Source organism: Eupeodes corollae, chromosome 3, assembly GCF_945859685.1.
Source record: "Eupeodes corollae chromosome 3, idEupCoro1.1, whole genome shotgun sequence".
NCBI lineage: Eukaryota > Metazoa > Arthropoda > Insecta > Diptera > Syrphidae > Eupeodes > Eupeodes corollae.
Window position 1 is genome coordinate 83,277,904 of NC_079149.1, and position 18,676 is coordinate 83,296,579.

The 18,676-nt window shown below is 36.8% G+C and overlaps 1 protein-coding gene across 1 annotated transcript in view; it reads left to right on the forward strand.

Annotated features, from left to right (window-relative positions):
- The window catches only part of LOC129952557 (integrin beta-nu), a 28,781-nt gene extending 12,832 nt beyond the window's left edge, over positions 1–15,949 (forward strand). Inside the window, exons 4-8 of the mRNA XM_056065191.1 lie at positions 1,362–2,112; positions 2,495–2,690; positions 3,024–3,196; positions 14,735–15,288; positions 15,351–15,949. Coding sequence (XP_055921166.1) covers positions 1,362–2,112; positions 2,495–2,690; positions 3,024–3,196; positions 14,735–15,288; positions 15,351–15,703 — 2,027 coding nt within the window. The 3' untranslated portion in view covers positions 15,704–15,949. The remainder of the gene's footprint in view (positions 1–1,361; positions 2,113–2,494; positions 2,691–3,023; positions 3,197–14,734; positions 15,289–15,350) is intronic.
- The last annotated feature ends 2,727 nt before the right edge of the window (positions 15,950–18,676 follow it).

An 18,676-nucleotide genomic window follows, 5' to 3' on the forward strand; every position in this document is an offset into this window, starting at 1 on the left:
ATATTTTTACAAACAATGTTCTGTTGAACTAGCCAGTTGCATTCCACCCCTTAAACAATTCAGCCGTAATACTCGCACTTCCAGGAATGCTCATCAGTTTACCCTTGAGCTCAATTTCGGGCGTACTGTCAAGTATAGAGATTCTTTCTTAAATCGCACATCGAGAATGTGGAATGCTTTAGCCAACTCTGTTTTTCCCTCCCATTTTGATGTTCAGAACTTTAAGACCAATGTGCACCGTTATCTCCTTTGTAATCCTTCCCTATTTTCCTAATGCTCGCACTGTGTTTAAATATAAACATATAAAGGGTACTAATAACCCCTTGAGTGCCTGCATATTATAAAAAAAAAAAAAAAAATCTCGTGGATTGCCATTTTCTTCTAGCTCTTCTTTTATCCAATATCAACTCCTTTATTTCGATAGGATATTTTATTTCTTTTTCTCTCGCATTCGAAATAGTTGGAGTACTTTCTTCTGCAGCCTGCTGCACATCAGTAATAAATTGTTCTACTTCATGATCAATTTGTTCAATTGTTTGCATCTTAGGTTTATAAAATTTTCAAGTTTGTCTCTGAATTCGTTCCAGTTTGTTCTGTTATTCACGAGCTTGGGATTACTTTTTTCTATTATTTCTGTTTCGCTCAGTGATAAAATTACTGGAGTATGATCTGATGATAAATCGTAATTACCTTCGACACTTATATGATTTCGTTTAATACCTTTAACTTCGAAAAAGTCTATAAGGTCTGGTATTTTGTTAATATCAGATGGCCAATATGTTGGCGAACCAGAAGAATAAAATTCGCAGTTGTATTTTCGGCCTGCTTGGTATAGCCGTTTACCTTTTGTTGTTATGAGCCTAGATCCCCATTGGGTGTGTTTAGCATTGAAGTCGCCACCAACAAGGAAGTTATGTCCTAGCAAATGTAGGAGTTCTACATAGTCTTCTTCAGTTGGAGAGCGCCTCGGAGGGCAGTATATAGCTGCTATAAACTCCAATAAAATGGAGATTGTAAGTGGGTTGTGGAAGCTCAGTTATCAGGGAGTCTATATGTATGCGTTGTACAACACTACTGAATGTGGTGAACCTTGAGGTGTGCATTGTCCAATTCCTTAGAATAGAATCGTATCCATCCACGTTTAATTTAAAGGTTCTATTAGCCATAAAGGATATAACAATCTTAAGTATTTTCTTAGGTACACCCCATTTGTAATAATTCAACTAAGCTTAACAAATCGACAGACGGGATGGAAAATTATCAGTGTGGGTCACATCAGAGCCTCTTTTTTATTTTAAGTTTTTGTTGTTCGAATTCGTATTAAAAATATTTGTATAGTATATTTTATAATCTTCTTCTAGCCCAAACACAACAACTTAAACTCACATATCGTCCTGCCTTGAACAATCCGCTCGACCTATACTATCTTATGGACCTAACCTGGACAATGCGCGATGATAAGAAAACTTTAGTCAAATTAGGTGCAAAATTATCACAAGCATTACAAAACCTAACAGGCAATTATCGAATTGGTTTCGGAAGTTTTGCTGACAAACCAATAATGCCAATGATCATGCCTCATGCTAAAGAAAACCCTTGTGCAGCAGAAGGACACACTTGCGAACCAACTTATAGTTTCAGACATCATCTTCCGTTAACTGACGATGTTGATAAATTTGTGAAATCCGTTAAGAAAAGTCGTGTAACTGGTAACCTGGATAATTTAGAAGGTGGCCTCGACGCTCTTATGCAAGTTATTGTTTGCCCAGATAAAATAGGCTGGAAAGAAGAAGCTAGGAAGATTGTTGTACTTGCCACAGACGGATTTATGCATTTTGCTGGCGATGGAATTTTAGCTGGAATCAATTTACAAAATGATAGAAAATGTCACTTAGATGAACTCGGAGAATATACTGAAAGCTTGGTTTTTGACTATCCATCTCTGGAGGAAACTTACAGAGAGTTAGGCAGAAGGAAAATAAGTGTAATATTTGCCGTTACTGAAAATGTTGTACAGACTTATCAGCAAATGAGCAATCTAATGGATGGAATTAGTAATGTAGAGAAGCTAAGCTTAGACTCGTCTAATATTTTAGAGCTTATAAGAACAAGGTAAGCAAATTCGAGGACATTACGGGAGTTGTATACAACAAAAAATTTTATTTGCCTTAAAAATTGTCCTCATGTTCAAAAGACTCAGTTTAAGGGGCAGGATATTATGATAATTACGGTGCACGGAGTTCTATTCTAAAAGTAAAAGGCATTTTGAAAGCCAATAACTAGTTATTTTTATATTTTGTTTACCCTAACTTTTTGAGAAAAATACGTTAGAACTCCAAGTTTAGCAACAAAATTTTTTTTAAATATGTATAACACTGCACCGTACCCTTTCAATTAAACGGAAGAAGATAAACCTCCTCCATTAGCAAAACAAGCTCTAATTTTATCTAAATTCAATCAAACAACTGATTAAATTCACTTTTGAATATTTCAGCTATGAAACATTTCTTAAAAGGGTTAAGTTCATTGATAACAGTCCAACATTCATTGAAATAATGTACGAAACAAATTGTGGAGGCCAACTTGAAAACTTAAAAAAACGTAACTATTGCACTGATTTGAAAATGGGAAAGGAAGTTGAGTTTTATATTAATATTACTCTAAAGGATTTTCCTTCCGATGGAAATTATGTATGTATGTGTGTTCGGTTTTTGAAGATTCAGTTTTTGAAAAGATTCAAAACTAATCAAGGCTCACTTTTATTTCCAATTTAATCCAAACTGGCTCCTGGAAATTGTGCTAGAAGAAATTCAGCCAGAGTTTTTCTTAGGAAAAGCCCTAAAAATTCTTCAAGAAAATCTGGGCTTATTAATAGGAGCCATTTAAATTAATTGAATAATTCTTAAAATTGACTAAAGTTTTGACAAAAAAAGCTTAAATGGAATATTTTCGAAATAAAAAACTGGATCTTTGTGTCTTTAATTTATTTGTTTTAAATTTATACAATTTTTCTTAATACTTAGAAAAGGACAATTCGCATTGAAGACCCTGGGTTGTCTGAGCATTTGCAGTTGGAAATCGAAATTCAAAAACCATGTCCTTGTGATGAGGAAGAAGTCGATAGTGAATTAGAGCGTCAATTGTGCACGGAAAATGGAGTTTTTCACTGTGGAAAATGTAAATGTAACGAAGGATGGTAAGTTCAACTAAGAGTAAGTCAATTATGCTTTATTGTATACATTTGATAATTATTGTTAGAATTATTAGATTTTTCTATAATTTCTTGATTTTTTTTTAGTCAATAATAAGTTTGATCGACAAACGATTATATCTCTTATATTCTTCTTTGTGTTGTTCTTATAATTTATAGCTAAAAGTTGAGTTCTTCTAATTTAGGGAGGAACAGCATAAGTAAAGTACTACTACCATTTTTAAGAGGCACTAACTTATCCAAATTTCAACTGATTCTCAATTATTTTTTCATCATTTGAAAACAATCAATTACTTTGTTTATCGTTTTCTAAACAGTTTTATTAAAAAGTTCTATTTTCTAAACTTGTAAACTAAATAGTGACTTGAAATATTTATAATATTATCTTTGGAGAGTTACGAACAGTTTTTCTTTTAAGCATAAATTCTACTTTTTCGTCAACTTGCAATTTCATAAGTGAGATACAAGCTCTATCTCTTTTAATTCTGGAGAACCAGGTTATATATTTTTGAAATTGAAAAAAAGAGCGCCACATTTTCATGAATATAGAGGCCAAAAAAGCAGGTAAATGAACAAATCCACCAAAGTTTCTTTGAAATCGCAAACAGCAGGTAGGCAGCTATTGAGGCTTAGAGAGTTTCTAGGAATCTATGGCCAAAGATTTTTGAGGGCAAAACAAAATTCTTTTGCAACTCATTGGGTGCCCGCATGAACAGAATGGTACAAAAGGACATTTCTTAAGCAATAAATGTTGTATCGAAAAGCTCTAAGACTTATGGTTCTATTTCACTTTGTTTACTTACTTAGGTCCTCAGACCTGTTAGGTTCGTTGGGAACCCCTCAAGGGACATAAGGCTCTACTACGCCTACGCGTCATAGTGTACGGTTTCCGGAGATGTGTTTCAGCTCCCTCCAACTCCAACTCGACTGTCCTGCGCTATGTGCTTCTCGGTTGTCCAGCTCTTCTTTCTTCTTGTGCGAGCGGATTCCACTGCATTGCTTGGCCTTCAATGCGGTCCTTATCTTATCGAAGCGTATGTCCAATCCATTGCCACTTACGTCTTCGTATTATAGTGTTTATAGATTCTTGACCTGATCTTCTATGAAGTTCCTCATTTGAAATACGGTTTGGCCAGAAAATCCTTAGGATGTTACGAAGACATCTATTTAAGAAGGTTTGCAGCTTTCCTGTTATGGCGGAAGTAACTTTCCAAGTGCTGCATCGATATAGAAGCACAGATTCGACATTTGTGCGAAACAGTCGTAGCTTTGTTCCTAAGCAGCATACCGAACGCCGCTTTTGCTTTGCCGACGCGTTAGATGACGTCTTGTTCGATTCCGCCTTCGATGGAAACGATGCTTTCAAGGTATTGAAAACTCTCCACTTTTTTCACCGGTTGCGAGAAAATATTTATTTGAGAGGATGGTCGGGTTCCGAGGCTGATCATTTTTCTTTTGCCGGAATTAATTTTCAGCCCCCAACTTATGCTTCTTTCTCCACACTTGTTGTCATCTGATGGAATGGAGATCCATGATCATATGAGAGAGTAAACAAACATCGACCGCGTAATCCAAGTGCTTTAAATAGGATTTCAAAGTCCATTGGATGCCTCCGCTATCTGACAGAATACAGCCCTGTCTGAGTCCGCTTCGAACTTCATAATTATCTGACAACCTACTATCGTGCAGAATGTGACACTTGGATCCACCATATGATAGCAATTATTTTTCCTGGGATGCCTCTCCTCCGCAAAGCTAACCAGATATATTGCCTGGTAACGCTATCAAGGCCTTCTCGAAGTCGATGAACAGCAGGTGTAGTGGTGATCGATAATTCCCTTCTTCCACTCATGGTGGAAGCTTTCCAGGTCCAGGCTACTTTTATGAGCGGATGAAGCAGTTCGCTTTATTTGGTTTTCGAAATGCACCTAAGACTTTCCAGAAAACGCTCTGAAGAAATAAAAAGTATATTAAAAACATCATTCATCGTTTCCTTACGCGAAGTTTTTCTCGTAAAAAGTTCTAGATATTTTCTGTTTTCCCATGAGACGAAATGAAGAAGACTCAATCCAAAAGATTTAAGCATCTTGCACATGAACTGTGGATGTTCGATAGTTTGACTTTTCTTTCACATGAACTTTATTTCTATTCGCAGACAGCGACGAATTGTCAATTTATAACTACCCTTTTCAACAAAACAAACAAGAGTGGTATAATTTTAAGGTTAAGTTAAGCGCTAACAATGTTACTTTCCACTTGTGCGCGCCACCTGATCCGCGGTCTTCCTCTACTGCGCTGTCCTGTGGGTGTGGATTAGAAGACTTTCCGAGCTGGAGTATTGGTTTCCATGCGCTCTACGTGACCCAGCCATCTTAGTCGTTGGACTTTTTCCCTCCTGGCTAAGTCTACGTTGCTTTACTGCCCGTACAACTCTTCGTTCCATCTTCTCCTCCACTCTACTTCGATGCATACGGGAATGTAGATTACACGAAGAACTTTGCTCTCCAAACGACCCAAGGTGCTTCCATCCGCCTTTTGTCATAGTGTATGCTTCTGCACCACATAACAAGTCGGTGATGATAAAGGTCTTATATAGCAACACTTTGGTCCCTCGAGAGAGGACTTTACCACTCAATTGCTTTCTTAGCCCAAGGAAACAGCGGTTAGCAAGAGTTATTCTGCGTTTGATCTTAGCGCTAGTGCGTTATTTTCTGCGCTTACAGCGTAGCCTAGGTAGACGAAATCCTTGACTACCTCAAAGTAACGTCTGTCGATGGTACGTTTTGACCGAGACGTCGGTGTTGTATGTCCTTTCTTAACGACAGCACACACAGAAAAATAATCCAATGTAAAATCAACACGACAAATTATTGTTTTTACAATGGTGCACAGTTTTTTAATCAACTTTTTTTCATTTAGATTTAAAATGGTTTCGTTTTAAATTGATATTTTTAGTGATTATTTTAACATGAATGCTTTTTGAACTGTCATTATTATTAATTAAGTGTTGATTTTAAAGTATTTCGTTTAAAATTAACTTTAAATCAGATTAAAAAAAGTAAATCGTGTTAAAATAAAAGGGAATCGTGTTAACATTCGGATTAACAGAAAATGTAAAATCAAAACGATGCATTATAGTTGCTTTTGTATTCAATCAACATGAAATCGTTTTAAAACAAAAGTAAATCGTGTGGAAATAAAACGGAGTCGAGTTGAAATACGCTGAAATTTGCCGATAGACGAAAAAGATCAGTTATCATTTCAGCACCTTTTCTCTGGTTGCTTTAGCGTTTTTGTTTTTCTTTGACTTTATTTGATTGCGCGTCTCAGCTCAAAAACTGTTTAGTAGCCAATCAACATTTAATCGTTTTAAAACAAAAAGAAATCGTGTTGAAGTAAGAGGGAGTAGTGTTCTTACTGCATCAAATCGTGTTGATTTTTGATTAAGATTTGCCAAACGAGACAAAAAGGTCCGTTATCTTTTCGACCACACCTTGCATGTGTGGTGGCATTCGCATTTTAGCTTTCAGTCAAAAGAGTTCGTTTTAATAAAGTGAAGTGAAGTGTTTAAAAGATTATTTGTAATGGATGTACAAAGTAATGATTTTGTGTTAAGTGAGTCAGTAACGTACCAAGGAAATATTATTCTTAATTTGCCATCAGTACCAGTGTTGGACCAAAGTCAAACAAAGTTGGACGAGCTGCTGGATAACTTTAACTTGCCGGAGGCAAAATATTATTTAATACGTAAGTACATACATACCTACAATAAGTACAATATAATCGGTCATGATTTATTTTTTATTAATATCAATATAAAATATTATATCGTCATCGTTCAATCAAATTTGCAGTATTTGTGGAAAGAAGACATTAAAGAAGCAATACCACTCATTGGCCTACGTGCAACTTTCAGAGAGAAGTTGTTTAGCTGGAGGAAAACTGAGGTAATAATAAATCCTTCTTGAATTTAAAAAAAAAAGTGTTATTTAATAACTATAATATTCCTTTCTTTGAAGTTTGGGATTGCCGATGAAAGTTTGTCGGATTCGATTGCTAATAAAGTAATTTCCTGGTTAAAAACACAACTCATTGGTTGTTCCACACCAACGCCATCAACGAGCTCATATTTGAATTCTCAATTATCGAATGTAAAAACTAATATTTCAAACGTTTTGAATGTATTCCAATTTGTTTGTTCTATTTTATTTTAGAAACTAGAACATCTTCTCGAAGACAGCTTAAAGGGCAAAGCGGCAAAGCAATTTTACAAGGACAATAACCACCTAACAGACTCATTTCGGGCCGATGTTATAAATATCATTTTAGAAGATATTTTTTTTCATAACAAAAAATTAACGCCAAAAGATTTTCCTCCAATAGTCTAATCATAGAAGATTGGAGCTTTTTCCCAGCGAAATAAAGGTGAATATATGTAGTTTGCTTTGAACAAAGTTAGCTTATGTATTAAAAATGTGTTCTTCCAAATTGTAGGAATATTATTTTAGACCACGTGGAACAAAAAAAAACCCTGGTGGAAAACTTTGGGACAGGTATGTGAATCAGAAAGCAAAGCGTTCGCGACTTTTGGTTCCATTATCTGACAACTTGGAAGAGAATAGCAACTGAGAAGATTCGGTGTCAAAAACTTCTGGTCTTGATAAAATTGAAACAGCAAAATTACTTCCCTTTAAACTATCGCTCTCAAGAGAATCTTCTGATTGGGACAGTGTTAACCCTAGAACGATAACCTACCTGATCACTTATGGTCTATCTACTAAATATGATTCGTTTAGATAAATATTGATTTTGACTTACCCCATCTTAACAAAGGATATCTGCTTCTAAGCAAGTGGGAACATTTTAAAAGGAAAATCGAAAACTATTACTGCCTACGAATCAAAGATAAAAAGTCCAGGGAAATGTTATCTAATTCAAAGGGGATAGCAGATCCAAGTAATTAAAAAAAAAATACTTAGTTTAGAATTCTTAAATCATAAATTTTTTTTCACAGACTCTTTTGACCATATATTTGCTGTTCTTCTAAGCTCAGTTATTTTGCCAACGGCACGGTTTGCAGACAAAGGATCGAAACTCTCCAGAAAAATTTCAATTCCGGATGCAAACGAAAGCTTTATTGTGCACTTAACGACTATAAGTGATTACAATAAAACCTTATCAGATCCTCTGGAGAAATACTTCAACAAAGGTTTGACAGTGCAACCATTATTAATAGTTGTTGGGTTAACGATTTATAAACTCAAATAGTTCTATTTATATTTTGATAACACACTTCTTAAATTCGATTCATTCTTGACAAGCTTGGATATTTGTTTTGTTATATAAATATATTTTTGAAATTAATGTATTTTAATATATTTTTAAAGAATAAATAATTTATAACATAAAAAAATGCATTATGTATTTCTGTATGTATGTTTGTTCACAGGATCACCAACTCATCAGAACCCTTCATGTTAATTTAACATGAGCGTCATTTTAATTCAAAGTTTATTCTCATCTTACTTTAAAATGAAAACATATTGATTTTTCGAGGAAAATTCAAGTTGTTTTAATACGAAAAGGAATTATTTTGAAAGGAACTATCATGTTATTTTGACATGAGAGCCATGTTGATTCAATTCGAATTCTGATTTTGTTTTAAGGTGAATATCATTTTGTTTTAACAGAGATGATCGCGTTATTTCAATTTTAAAATCGATATGATTCAAGAGGATATGCATATTATTTTAAAATGGTAGTCATTTTGATTCAACAGGAATCAACGAGTTATATCCATACGATAGTCTTTTCAAATTAAGCTGATATCACGTTATTTCAAAACGAAAATAATTTACGCTTGTCTTACAAGAAAATCATTTTAAATCAACACGAAACGCCATTAGAGCAAAATCATAGCAAAAAAATGTTGAATCATTATTATTATTTTTGATTTTACACGATTTTTTTTCTGTGTGCATGTACTTTGTTTTGCCTCATTAACCGTTAAACCCACTTTTGCCGCCTCTGCCTCAATACTCACAAAAGCCCCATTGACATCACACTGAGTTCTTCCGATTATGTCAATGTCATCAGCGTATGCTAGTAATTGGACATACTTTTGAAAGATAGTGCCTCTAGTGTTAAAGTGTGAGTTCTGCACTATTCTTTCAAGTACTATGTTAAAAAATAGCATGACAGCGCATCACCTTGTCTAAAACCTTTTATAACGTCGAAAGGTTATGTTAAGTTATTCCAACCTTTATGGAGTAGTGTGAATTCTCCATGGTCATCCTGCACAAACGGATGCCAAAACTAGACATGGCTCTAGACCATGTCCATGTAGATGCTGTCATATGTCGCCTTGAAATCGATGAAAAGATGGTGGGTGTCGATTTGTCGAACCACACTGATAAGGACCTATCAGGTTGTTGACGATGGGCTTTAAACGTTCACATATTACGACATAGAAGATTTTATAGGTGATATTAAGTAAACTAATTCCTTTATAGTTGGTGCAGTTTAGAGGGTCTCCTTTTTTCAGGATCGGGCAAAAAATATTGAGGTTCCATTCATCGGGCATATTTTTCAAATGTTAGACATGTGCATTCAAAGGGCACAAGCGTCCACAGGTTTTTCTCGAAACCCACCTCTGTCTATCAACTCCTACTCTCACCTCCCCGCGGTGAACATCGTGTGCCTATTGCCTCAACTTGAGATTGGTGTCCAACCCCAGTGGAAAGTTGTTGGGGGCAGCAAACGAGAGAGGGGGGAGAGGTGTATCCACTAAGGCACCTCACGTTATCTAGACGGCAGCGGAGGAATTACCGAGATGGAATCAACAGTGGCGTCTACACTTCCACTAAGGTTGAACTACTTAGTGAACACCTTATAGGGCTTCTTTGACATATTTGGAGCCCAGGCCTATAAGGAGCGGTTTTATCCGGCTCCTCATCCTTGGAGTTACACTAAGGATCTGGCCCTCCAGGTTGGGTGTTGCGCCGTCGGGGTGACTTCCTGGCCACGTAAAAACATCGTTGTTGCGAAGCACAACGGATTTACTGTTGACAACCTACGCAAACGAATGATTCAATTCAGAAAACAATAATGACACTTCTTCAGAATCCAGTGAAAATTACCAAAATATTCCCAATACAAGTCTTATTTATGGAAACATTTTGTGGTCAAATCCCGAAACATCTTTTGAGCCCCGACTGAAGGTTAATTCTTACCGCGATTCAATCGTAAATGACGACTTCAATCTTGTTGACACCTCATTGGTCATTTAATTATGTCCTACATAACAGATTGCCTTCTAGCAAAGATTATTGGTCTAGAAATGTCTCGCAGAGAAATGAGGTAATACAAAATGCCAATTTACGGGATCGGTTTGTTTTGATTATTTCCAAAATTTATTTCGCCCCGCTGGAAAAGCCTGATGGAGCAGGAAAAACGTATTACATTGATGATATAGTAGAATGCTTAAAGTATCAGTTCTTAAGAGCAAGACAAAACAGCCCCTTCCAGAGCATCGACGAGTCTATGACCAAGTTCAAAGGCCGTTCATCGCTGAAGCAGTACATACCACTAAGGCCCACTAAACGTGGAATAAAAATGTGGGTGCGTTGCGATGCTTTGAGTGGTTATACTTTTGACTTCATAATGAATGTTGTAAATTCAAACATTGTTCATTCACAACTTTCACAGCAAAGATTTATCGCTTATCCAGATCTGGATGCATATCCAGAAAGATAAAACGGATATCAACAGTCAATTCTCCTGTGAAAGCACCTACTAGGAGGCGTTGCACTAATTGCAATGCCAACAAACGAGAGAGGCGCACTAAGAATATATGCTAAGAGTGCCAAATTCCACACTGCAAAGATTGCTTCTCTAGCTATCATAAGTGAAAAGATCCATATACTTATTTTTTAATTTCTTTTACATGAAATCATATTTATTTATTCCTTTTTTCCGCCACTCATAAACAAAATTAACTAATAGAAAACAATACTTAGAAAATAACTTTTCTGAATCTGAGTTTATAATAGCCTTATGGGACAAATGTGTCCCAATCAAAAAGCAGTGTGGGACATATGTGTCCCAGCCCACCCAGCGCCCCTTATGGATATTTTTGGAACTTCTTTGTATATTTCATAACATCATTTCGGGTTGAAAGGGTTTTAAGGAAGTCTTTAGTGAATCTGTTGCTCCTGTTGGAAAAAACAATTTGGCTAAAAACCTTAAAACAAAAGTTAAAGCTGCATCAAAATGTTAAATAGCAAATTTAAAATACAATAAAACCGAAGTAACCAAAGCACCTTAAAATCTTGTCCAATGGGAAATTATTAACCGTGCAGAATTTAAATGCTTCAAAAACTCAATGATGCCTCCAGTCGTGAAAGATTAACCCCAACCCCAATGCCGCTATCCATAAGGTGCAATTGCATCCAGGAAATTAATCAATTTTCAGTACTCGGTATGTGTATAACAGGCTACATCTTGTGGAATGATTACATCTTCTATATTGTCAAAAATTCTGCTAAGTGCTTAGGTTTTCTCTGACACGGTCACCTGATCACCTCTTCTAAAGTGGCTCTAATATACAAAGCCTTCATTCGTCTAGTACTTCCCGTGGCGTGATGGTTAGTGCGTTGGACTGGATAACTAAATAATTCCGGATAAACAGTTCGGGTTCAAGGCGGGTCATGACACAATTCATGCTGCGTCTAAACACATTTCTGGTATCCAATGGAATAAATGAAAACAATAATGCACCGGTGCTGTTCTGGTTGATTTGGTTAGAGGGTCTTTACCTAAAGCAGGCTTAGCATAAGCAACCCATTATTGTATATACTTTATGATATGCTTAACGGTAGAAAGTTTGTTGTCAAAAGTGGCAATGTAACTTCTACCACAACATTCTTAATTAAAAATGGTCTTCAACAGGGAGCTGTGAATTCGCCGATTCTCTTCAGCATTTACACCAGCGATCTAGGTAGTCTTACAAATTCGATTGCGTACGCTGACGATCTAATTGCGTACAGAACGGCCCGAAAGGTTGAGGTTATTAGAATTCTTTCGCAACGTGATTTCGACAAGATTCAGCGACTGGAAACTGAAAATAAATGTCCAGAAGTCGGAGACAATTCTGTTCCGGCCTTTGTTGGCTAGGGCCAAGAGATACGTGCAAGAATTGGCGCAAGATGGTAACCGTTGATCTTCAGGGGCAGCGATTAGCGAGCAAAAATGTAGTGAAGTACCTCGGTATCTGGTTAGATAAGTATTTATATTTCGACAGACATATAAATGCTGCTCTGACAAGGGCCAGAGGAGCCTTCGCTCTAACGAGATGGTGGTTTTACAGCAGTCGGCTTGACCCCAGAGTGAAGGTAATTTGCTACATGGCCCTCATACGACCGATGATCGTTTATGGTTGTTCTGTGTGGTTCAACGTTGCCCTTCCCAGATGTAGAAGTTTCGGCTGTTTGAGCGGCAGTGTTTATGACGCTGTAACAGTTTATATTGAACAGCTATGTCTTCGAACAATAATTTAATTTTCAGGGCGTTCTATCCGAAAGACGAGTATTTTGAAAGTGCACGCTTAAGCGGCTTCGTTCCACCTGAGACATTCCTCTTTTTAGATAGATGCTGTCTGATACAGGATAGATTGGCAGTTCCTAATCTAATCTACCACGTGAGACGAAGAACCGTGGATGGGTGACTCCTGTACAATCGGGACGTCATGGAACAAGGCGGAGCAGAGCTCCTTCGGTTCAGTAGGGCTGTGTCCAAACGGGACCGAACTGATAGGGTGAAGCAGGAGAACCAGTTTTAGTGGCTTCAATCGGCACTTGATATTGGGTAGTCGGGATGGGGTTTTAAGCCTTGGCCGGCTTACATATTTGTTTTATAGTTTTAGGGTTTAATTTTAAGTAGAATAGGCATGGTGGCACAAAAACAAAGATAATTACAAAAAAAAAATAAAAAAAAACATTTAAAAAAAAAGGAAAATAAAAAATGAAAAAACAAAAAATGTTCGATAGTTAGATTTGCTGCTGTGATTGTCCTAGTTTTAAGTAGTTTATAGGTAGAATTGGTAGTTAAAGTTAGTTGTAAGTCTTATTTAAGGACCTAATTTTAAGTAGTTTTTTAAACCTATTTACAGCATTTTAAAATGCAGAATTTTGGTACTCAGAATTTTAAGATACAAAATTTTGAGCTACAGTATTTTGCACGTACAGTATTTTGAGTTACAGTATTTTAAATACAGTATTATGATCCATACAGGATTTCGAACCCAACCCGTTATATTTTAACATAGTGTCCGTATGGGACCAGTAAGTTAGTTGTAAGTTATGGACTTAAGAACATAGGTCCCCTTCATTCCTGAAAACATTACTTACACACAAAAATGGTTGAGAGTTGTAATTCACTAAGTATTAGTTCTCAACGGACTTTTGTGCCACCTTATTTATTTCTTTTAACCTTTATTAGTGCAAAGCTTGATTATAACTCGCATATCTGGGAAGATGCCTCAAAAGCAAGTTTAAATATCTTGTTCTTGAAAGGCGATGGAACTATAACCGAAACTCTTATATCGCTTACTGGAATGTTTCATGACAAGCGTTGTCTTACCGATATTTTAACCAACAGTGTTCTGTTTATTTAGCCAGTTGCGTTCCACCCATTGAACAATTTAGCCGTAATACTTTTACCTCCAGGAATGCTTATCAGTTTACGCTTGAGATCAATTTCGGACGCACTGTCAAGTATAGAGATTTCTTTTTAACCGCACATCGAGAATGTAGAATGCTTTAGCCAACTCTATTTTTCCCTCCCGTTTTAATATTCAAAACTTTAAGACCAATGAACACCGGTCCTTTCCTATTTTCTTAACAATATAAGGTTATTAAAAACCCCTTTGGTGTCTTTTAATTATAAATTAATAGCTAATTGTTCGTTAACATTCTGTTGAAAATGTAAAGTGCGTCTATTATTCACAAATCCATTAAGTATTTTTAAACAACAAATTTGGCCTGTTAATGTAACTAAAAAACTAAAATATCAAAAACATTAATTCGATAATAAATTACGAGAAACTAGTTATGTGCAAAGAAACAAATTGTCGAGACAACTTAAACTAATGGAAAATCTAGTTTCAACAAAACAAACAAAGTAATAGCACCTCAATAATCATAATAATATGCTAATGCAGAAAGAGTGAATTTAATGAAATAATTTACTTAGAAGTAATTATAAACTATCTTAGATATTGTAGCAATGTATACCATTTTAAAAGTTCAAAAATGTTGCGCCAATTGGGGTTCCTTTTTCAAAATACTCGGAGATTCTTAAGTTTTTCAAAGTCAAGACCTTTTAGATTCCTCCATTGATTATGTTATGTATAAAAAATACACTGAACGAAAAAGTTCACGTGTTTTCAGTAGCTTAAGGTTCTTATTTACGATATCACAGCTGTCATAAAGAAAGTGATAATTTTGATATTTAACGAAATTTCAGGGGTGGAGCACTTTGCAATTGTGACTTAAGCACCACCAATTCAACTGTATCCATTGAAGACGAATGCCGACAACCGTTCAAGAACCCTGTTCAACTAGGCAGAATTTGCTCGGAAAGAGGTGAATGTGACTGTGGGAAATGTTACTGCTTCCCCGGTTACACCGGAAATTACTGTGAGTGCCTTGAATGCTTGAATTGCGATCCGGAGATAGCAGATTGCTTCTGTGGTAAATGTGTTTGCAAATATGGTTGGTCGGGAAATCGTTGTAACTGCAAAGCCGAAGTCGATGACAAATGCAAGACTCCCACTGGTGAAATTTGCTCGGAAAGAGGTGAATGTCAATGTGGTAAATGCCTGTGCAAAGATCCGTTTGTTGGAACATTTTGTGAAATCGGATGGGAAAATGAGAATAAGCTTTGTCAATATTACGAGCCTTGTGTTAAATGCATAATACTTCAAAAACTGGGTACATACGTTTGTGAAAATGTAACCGATATATGCTCCAACTCGGATAAGCAACAGTTTCAATACTCATTAGTTACCGAACTTAACGGTAAGTAACTCTAAAATTTCATAGGTTCTAAAAGCATTTTTTAAATCATTTCCGATTTTTAGATGACGTAGCCCGCTGTGTGATTCGGTTGATTAATAATGACGATGTTAAATGTGACCATATATTTTCGTATTATAGGCCAGATTCTTCAAACAACTATCTTACAATCCAAGTTAACGATTGTACTCCCGTAAATCCCTTGGTTATGGGTGGATTCATTTCATTGTTCACATTTCTGCTGGGATTGATAGTACTTATCATATATATCTGTTGCATGCGAGCAGCAGATGCAAGAGAGTATGCTAAGTTCTTAGAGGAAAGGACGCACTCAACGTTGCTCGAAAGCCCTCTTTATGAAAATCCTATTCGAGAATATCTAGTTCCACAACTGGAAGAGGATGACATGACTATTTGATGTGATTTGATCAAAAATGTATGCATGGCTATTTCATAAGAAAAAATCAATAGGATCCTTAAAGTCTTCTAACAATAATATTAATAAAACAATATTGTATTTATATTTTTTACAACCGCAAAAACTTCAAATAGTTTTAGGGGGCATTCAAATGTCACCTTCAAATTTAATAATATTGCAAATAAAACTTATAGTACTTTCATCGTGGAGAATATAAGACCGATAGTAATAAACATTTGCTTAGTACTTTTTTCATACTTGTCCTTGCATCTCAAAAATTGGCCAATTTCTGATGCTGACAAAAATTGCGCAATAAACTCTTATAAACCTAGTGCATTATACATTTGCCCCTCTCCTTATCCAGACGACAGCGTGGCCACGTAAAAGCTGCAGTATACAATTTTTTTAGGAGATTTTAATGCCAAGCTAGGAAGAGAAGACATCTTTGGTGACATAATCGGGAGATACAGCCTGCACGACACCACCTCCGACAACGGATTCAGGCTGATCGATTTCGCTGCGGGGCGAGACGTTCTGGTAGCTAGTACGCAGTTCACGTTCACACATCACAATATCCACAAGGAGACATGGAAATCTCCTGATCAATCAACTGTCAACCAGATTGACCACATTGCGATCAACGCACGAGACTTCTCCAGTATACAGGATATCCGAACTTTCCTAGGGGCCAACATTGACTCGGACCACTACCTCGTTGTAACCAAGGTACGGCTACGGATATCCCGGTCCAAGTCAAAACAAGGGAGTACTGTGAGAAGTTTCGACGTTAGACGGCTACAATCCTTTGCCATGTCCTTTTACGAGCGAGTCTCTAGTAACCTCTTAAGGAGTCCTTTGGTGACTGCACTTAGCATTGAAAACCAGTGGCAACATTGCCTTGCAGCCATCAAAGATGCCGCCTCTGAAGTGCTAGGTTTCACACGGCCACAACAGCGAAACCCCTGGTTTGTCGACGAATGCCAGCAAGCGCACGCAGCGAAACAAGAAGCATATAAAACTGTGGCGCTGCACAAAAGGACCAGAGATGCTCGCGAGCTCAACGAGCAGAAGAGGAGAGAAGAACACCGGCTTCTTAGATAAAAAAAAGAGAGAACGAGAAGCGCGCGATCGAGGAGATAGAGGGATGTCACAACAGGAATAAGGTTCGTAAATTTTACTAAAAGGTAAAAATAACTTCCTAGGGTACCAGCCACGAACCGAAGCCTGTAAAGACGATCAGGGGAACATCGTAGTAGAACCGCGGTCTATGTTGAGAATATGGAAACACCACTTCTCCAAATTATGTAACGGCGTTGACGAACCGAATTCCGCTGTAAGGGAGATAAAACCACGTCAACAATTCCGCTACTATTTAAAGCAGCTGGCAATGACTTGGTAGGGAGCATGCACCAACTCATTTACAAAATATGGTCGGAAGAAAGCATGCGCGATGAAAGGAATCTTAGTATAGATTGCCCGATCCATAAAAAACGAGACCCTCTAAATTGCGCCAACTACAGAGGCACCAGTCTCCCTAACATTGATCCTCTCTGCCGTATTATGTGAACGTCGGAAGCTGTTCGTCAACAACCTGATAGGTCCTTATTAGTGTGGCTTCAGACCAAGAAAGCCTACTATCGATCAAATATTCACACTACGGCAGATCTTGGAAAAAACCCAGGAGCTTCAAATCGATACCCACCATCTCTTTATCGATGTCAAAGCCGCGTAGGACAGCATCCACAAGGAAAAGCTCTACAGAGCAATGTCTAGTTTTAGCATCCCTGTCAAACTTATCCATTTGTGCAGAACGACGATGGAGAATGCACGCTGCTCTATCAAGGTCGGAAAAGATCTCACCGATGCATTTGATGTCAAAAAAGGTTTAAGACAAGACGATGCACTGTCATGCGACTTCTTTAATATCGTTCTAAAAAGAATTGTGCAAATCTCAACCGTTAACACTAGAGGCACAATCTTCAAAAACTCCATCCAACTACTCGTATACGCAGATGATATTGACATAATCGGAAGATCAAAGCGTGATGTCAGTGGAGCGTTTTTGAGCATTGCGACGGAAGCAAAGAAAATAGGTTTAGTGGTCAATGAGGGCAAGACCAAGTATAAGCTGTCATCAAAAAAGGATATTGAACAACGACGTCTTGTAGTTACGGACTTTGTCTACCTAGGCACTGCTATAAACGCAGACAACGACACCAGTGCTGAAATTAAACGAAGAATAATTCTTGAAAATCGGTGCTTAGATGGCTGGGAATGGAATAGAATGGACATCAACGCTCCAGGCCGGAAGGTCTTCGAATCCAATCCCGAGCGCGTGCGAAACTGGAGACAGCTAGCTAGGGACCGAGCTGGCTGGAGACACATGTTGGTTGAGGCCCAGGTCCGCCCTGGACTGTAGCGCATCCTTAAGTAAGTAAGTATACCATCATTTTAATGAGTTCTGTAGAATTATTAAAAAAAAAACAATAATACATTTTTTTAGCTGCAAGAGGAGTTTAGAATGTCAAACAGTGTTGACATTTCTCTTAACCAGGTTTGTAAGAGAATGCAATTATTTGGGAATCCGATTATAAATCATTTATAGAATCTCATTTAAGGATTGCACTCATTAAATTCACCAAAAGATTGGTACTTTAAATATTGAAATCACCAATCATTTGGCTTTAAAAAGACTGTAATTATTTATTGTACTCAATTGATGAAATTTCAAAGGTTCCCAAAAAATAAAGGTTCAAGGTAGTCATCGTATTTATGGAGAAAAAAATATTCTAATCAAAATTAAAAAAGTTTTTAATGAAATTTCATTTGAGAATCGAAAAGAATGCAAAGACTTCAAATTAATGAAAAGCCTTCAAAAATATGCAAAGAATCCATTAAGACTTAAAAGTAAGTAAGTAAGTAATTCATTCATTTAATGTTTTGATTTGTATGAACTTTGCAGCTATGGAATTG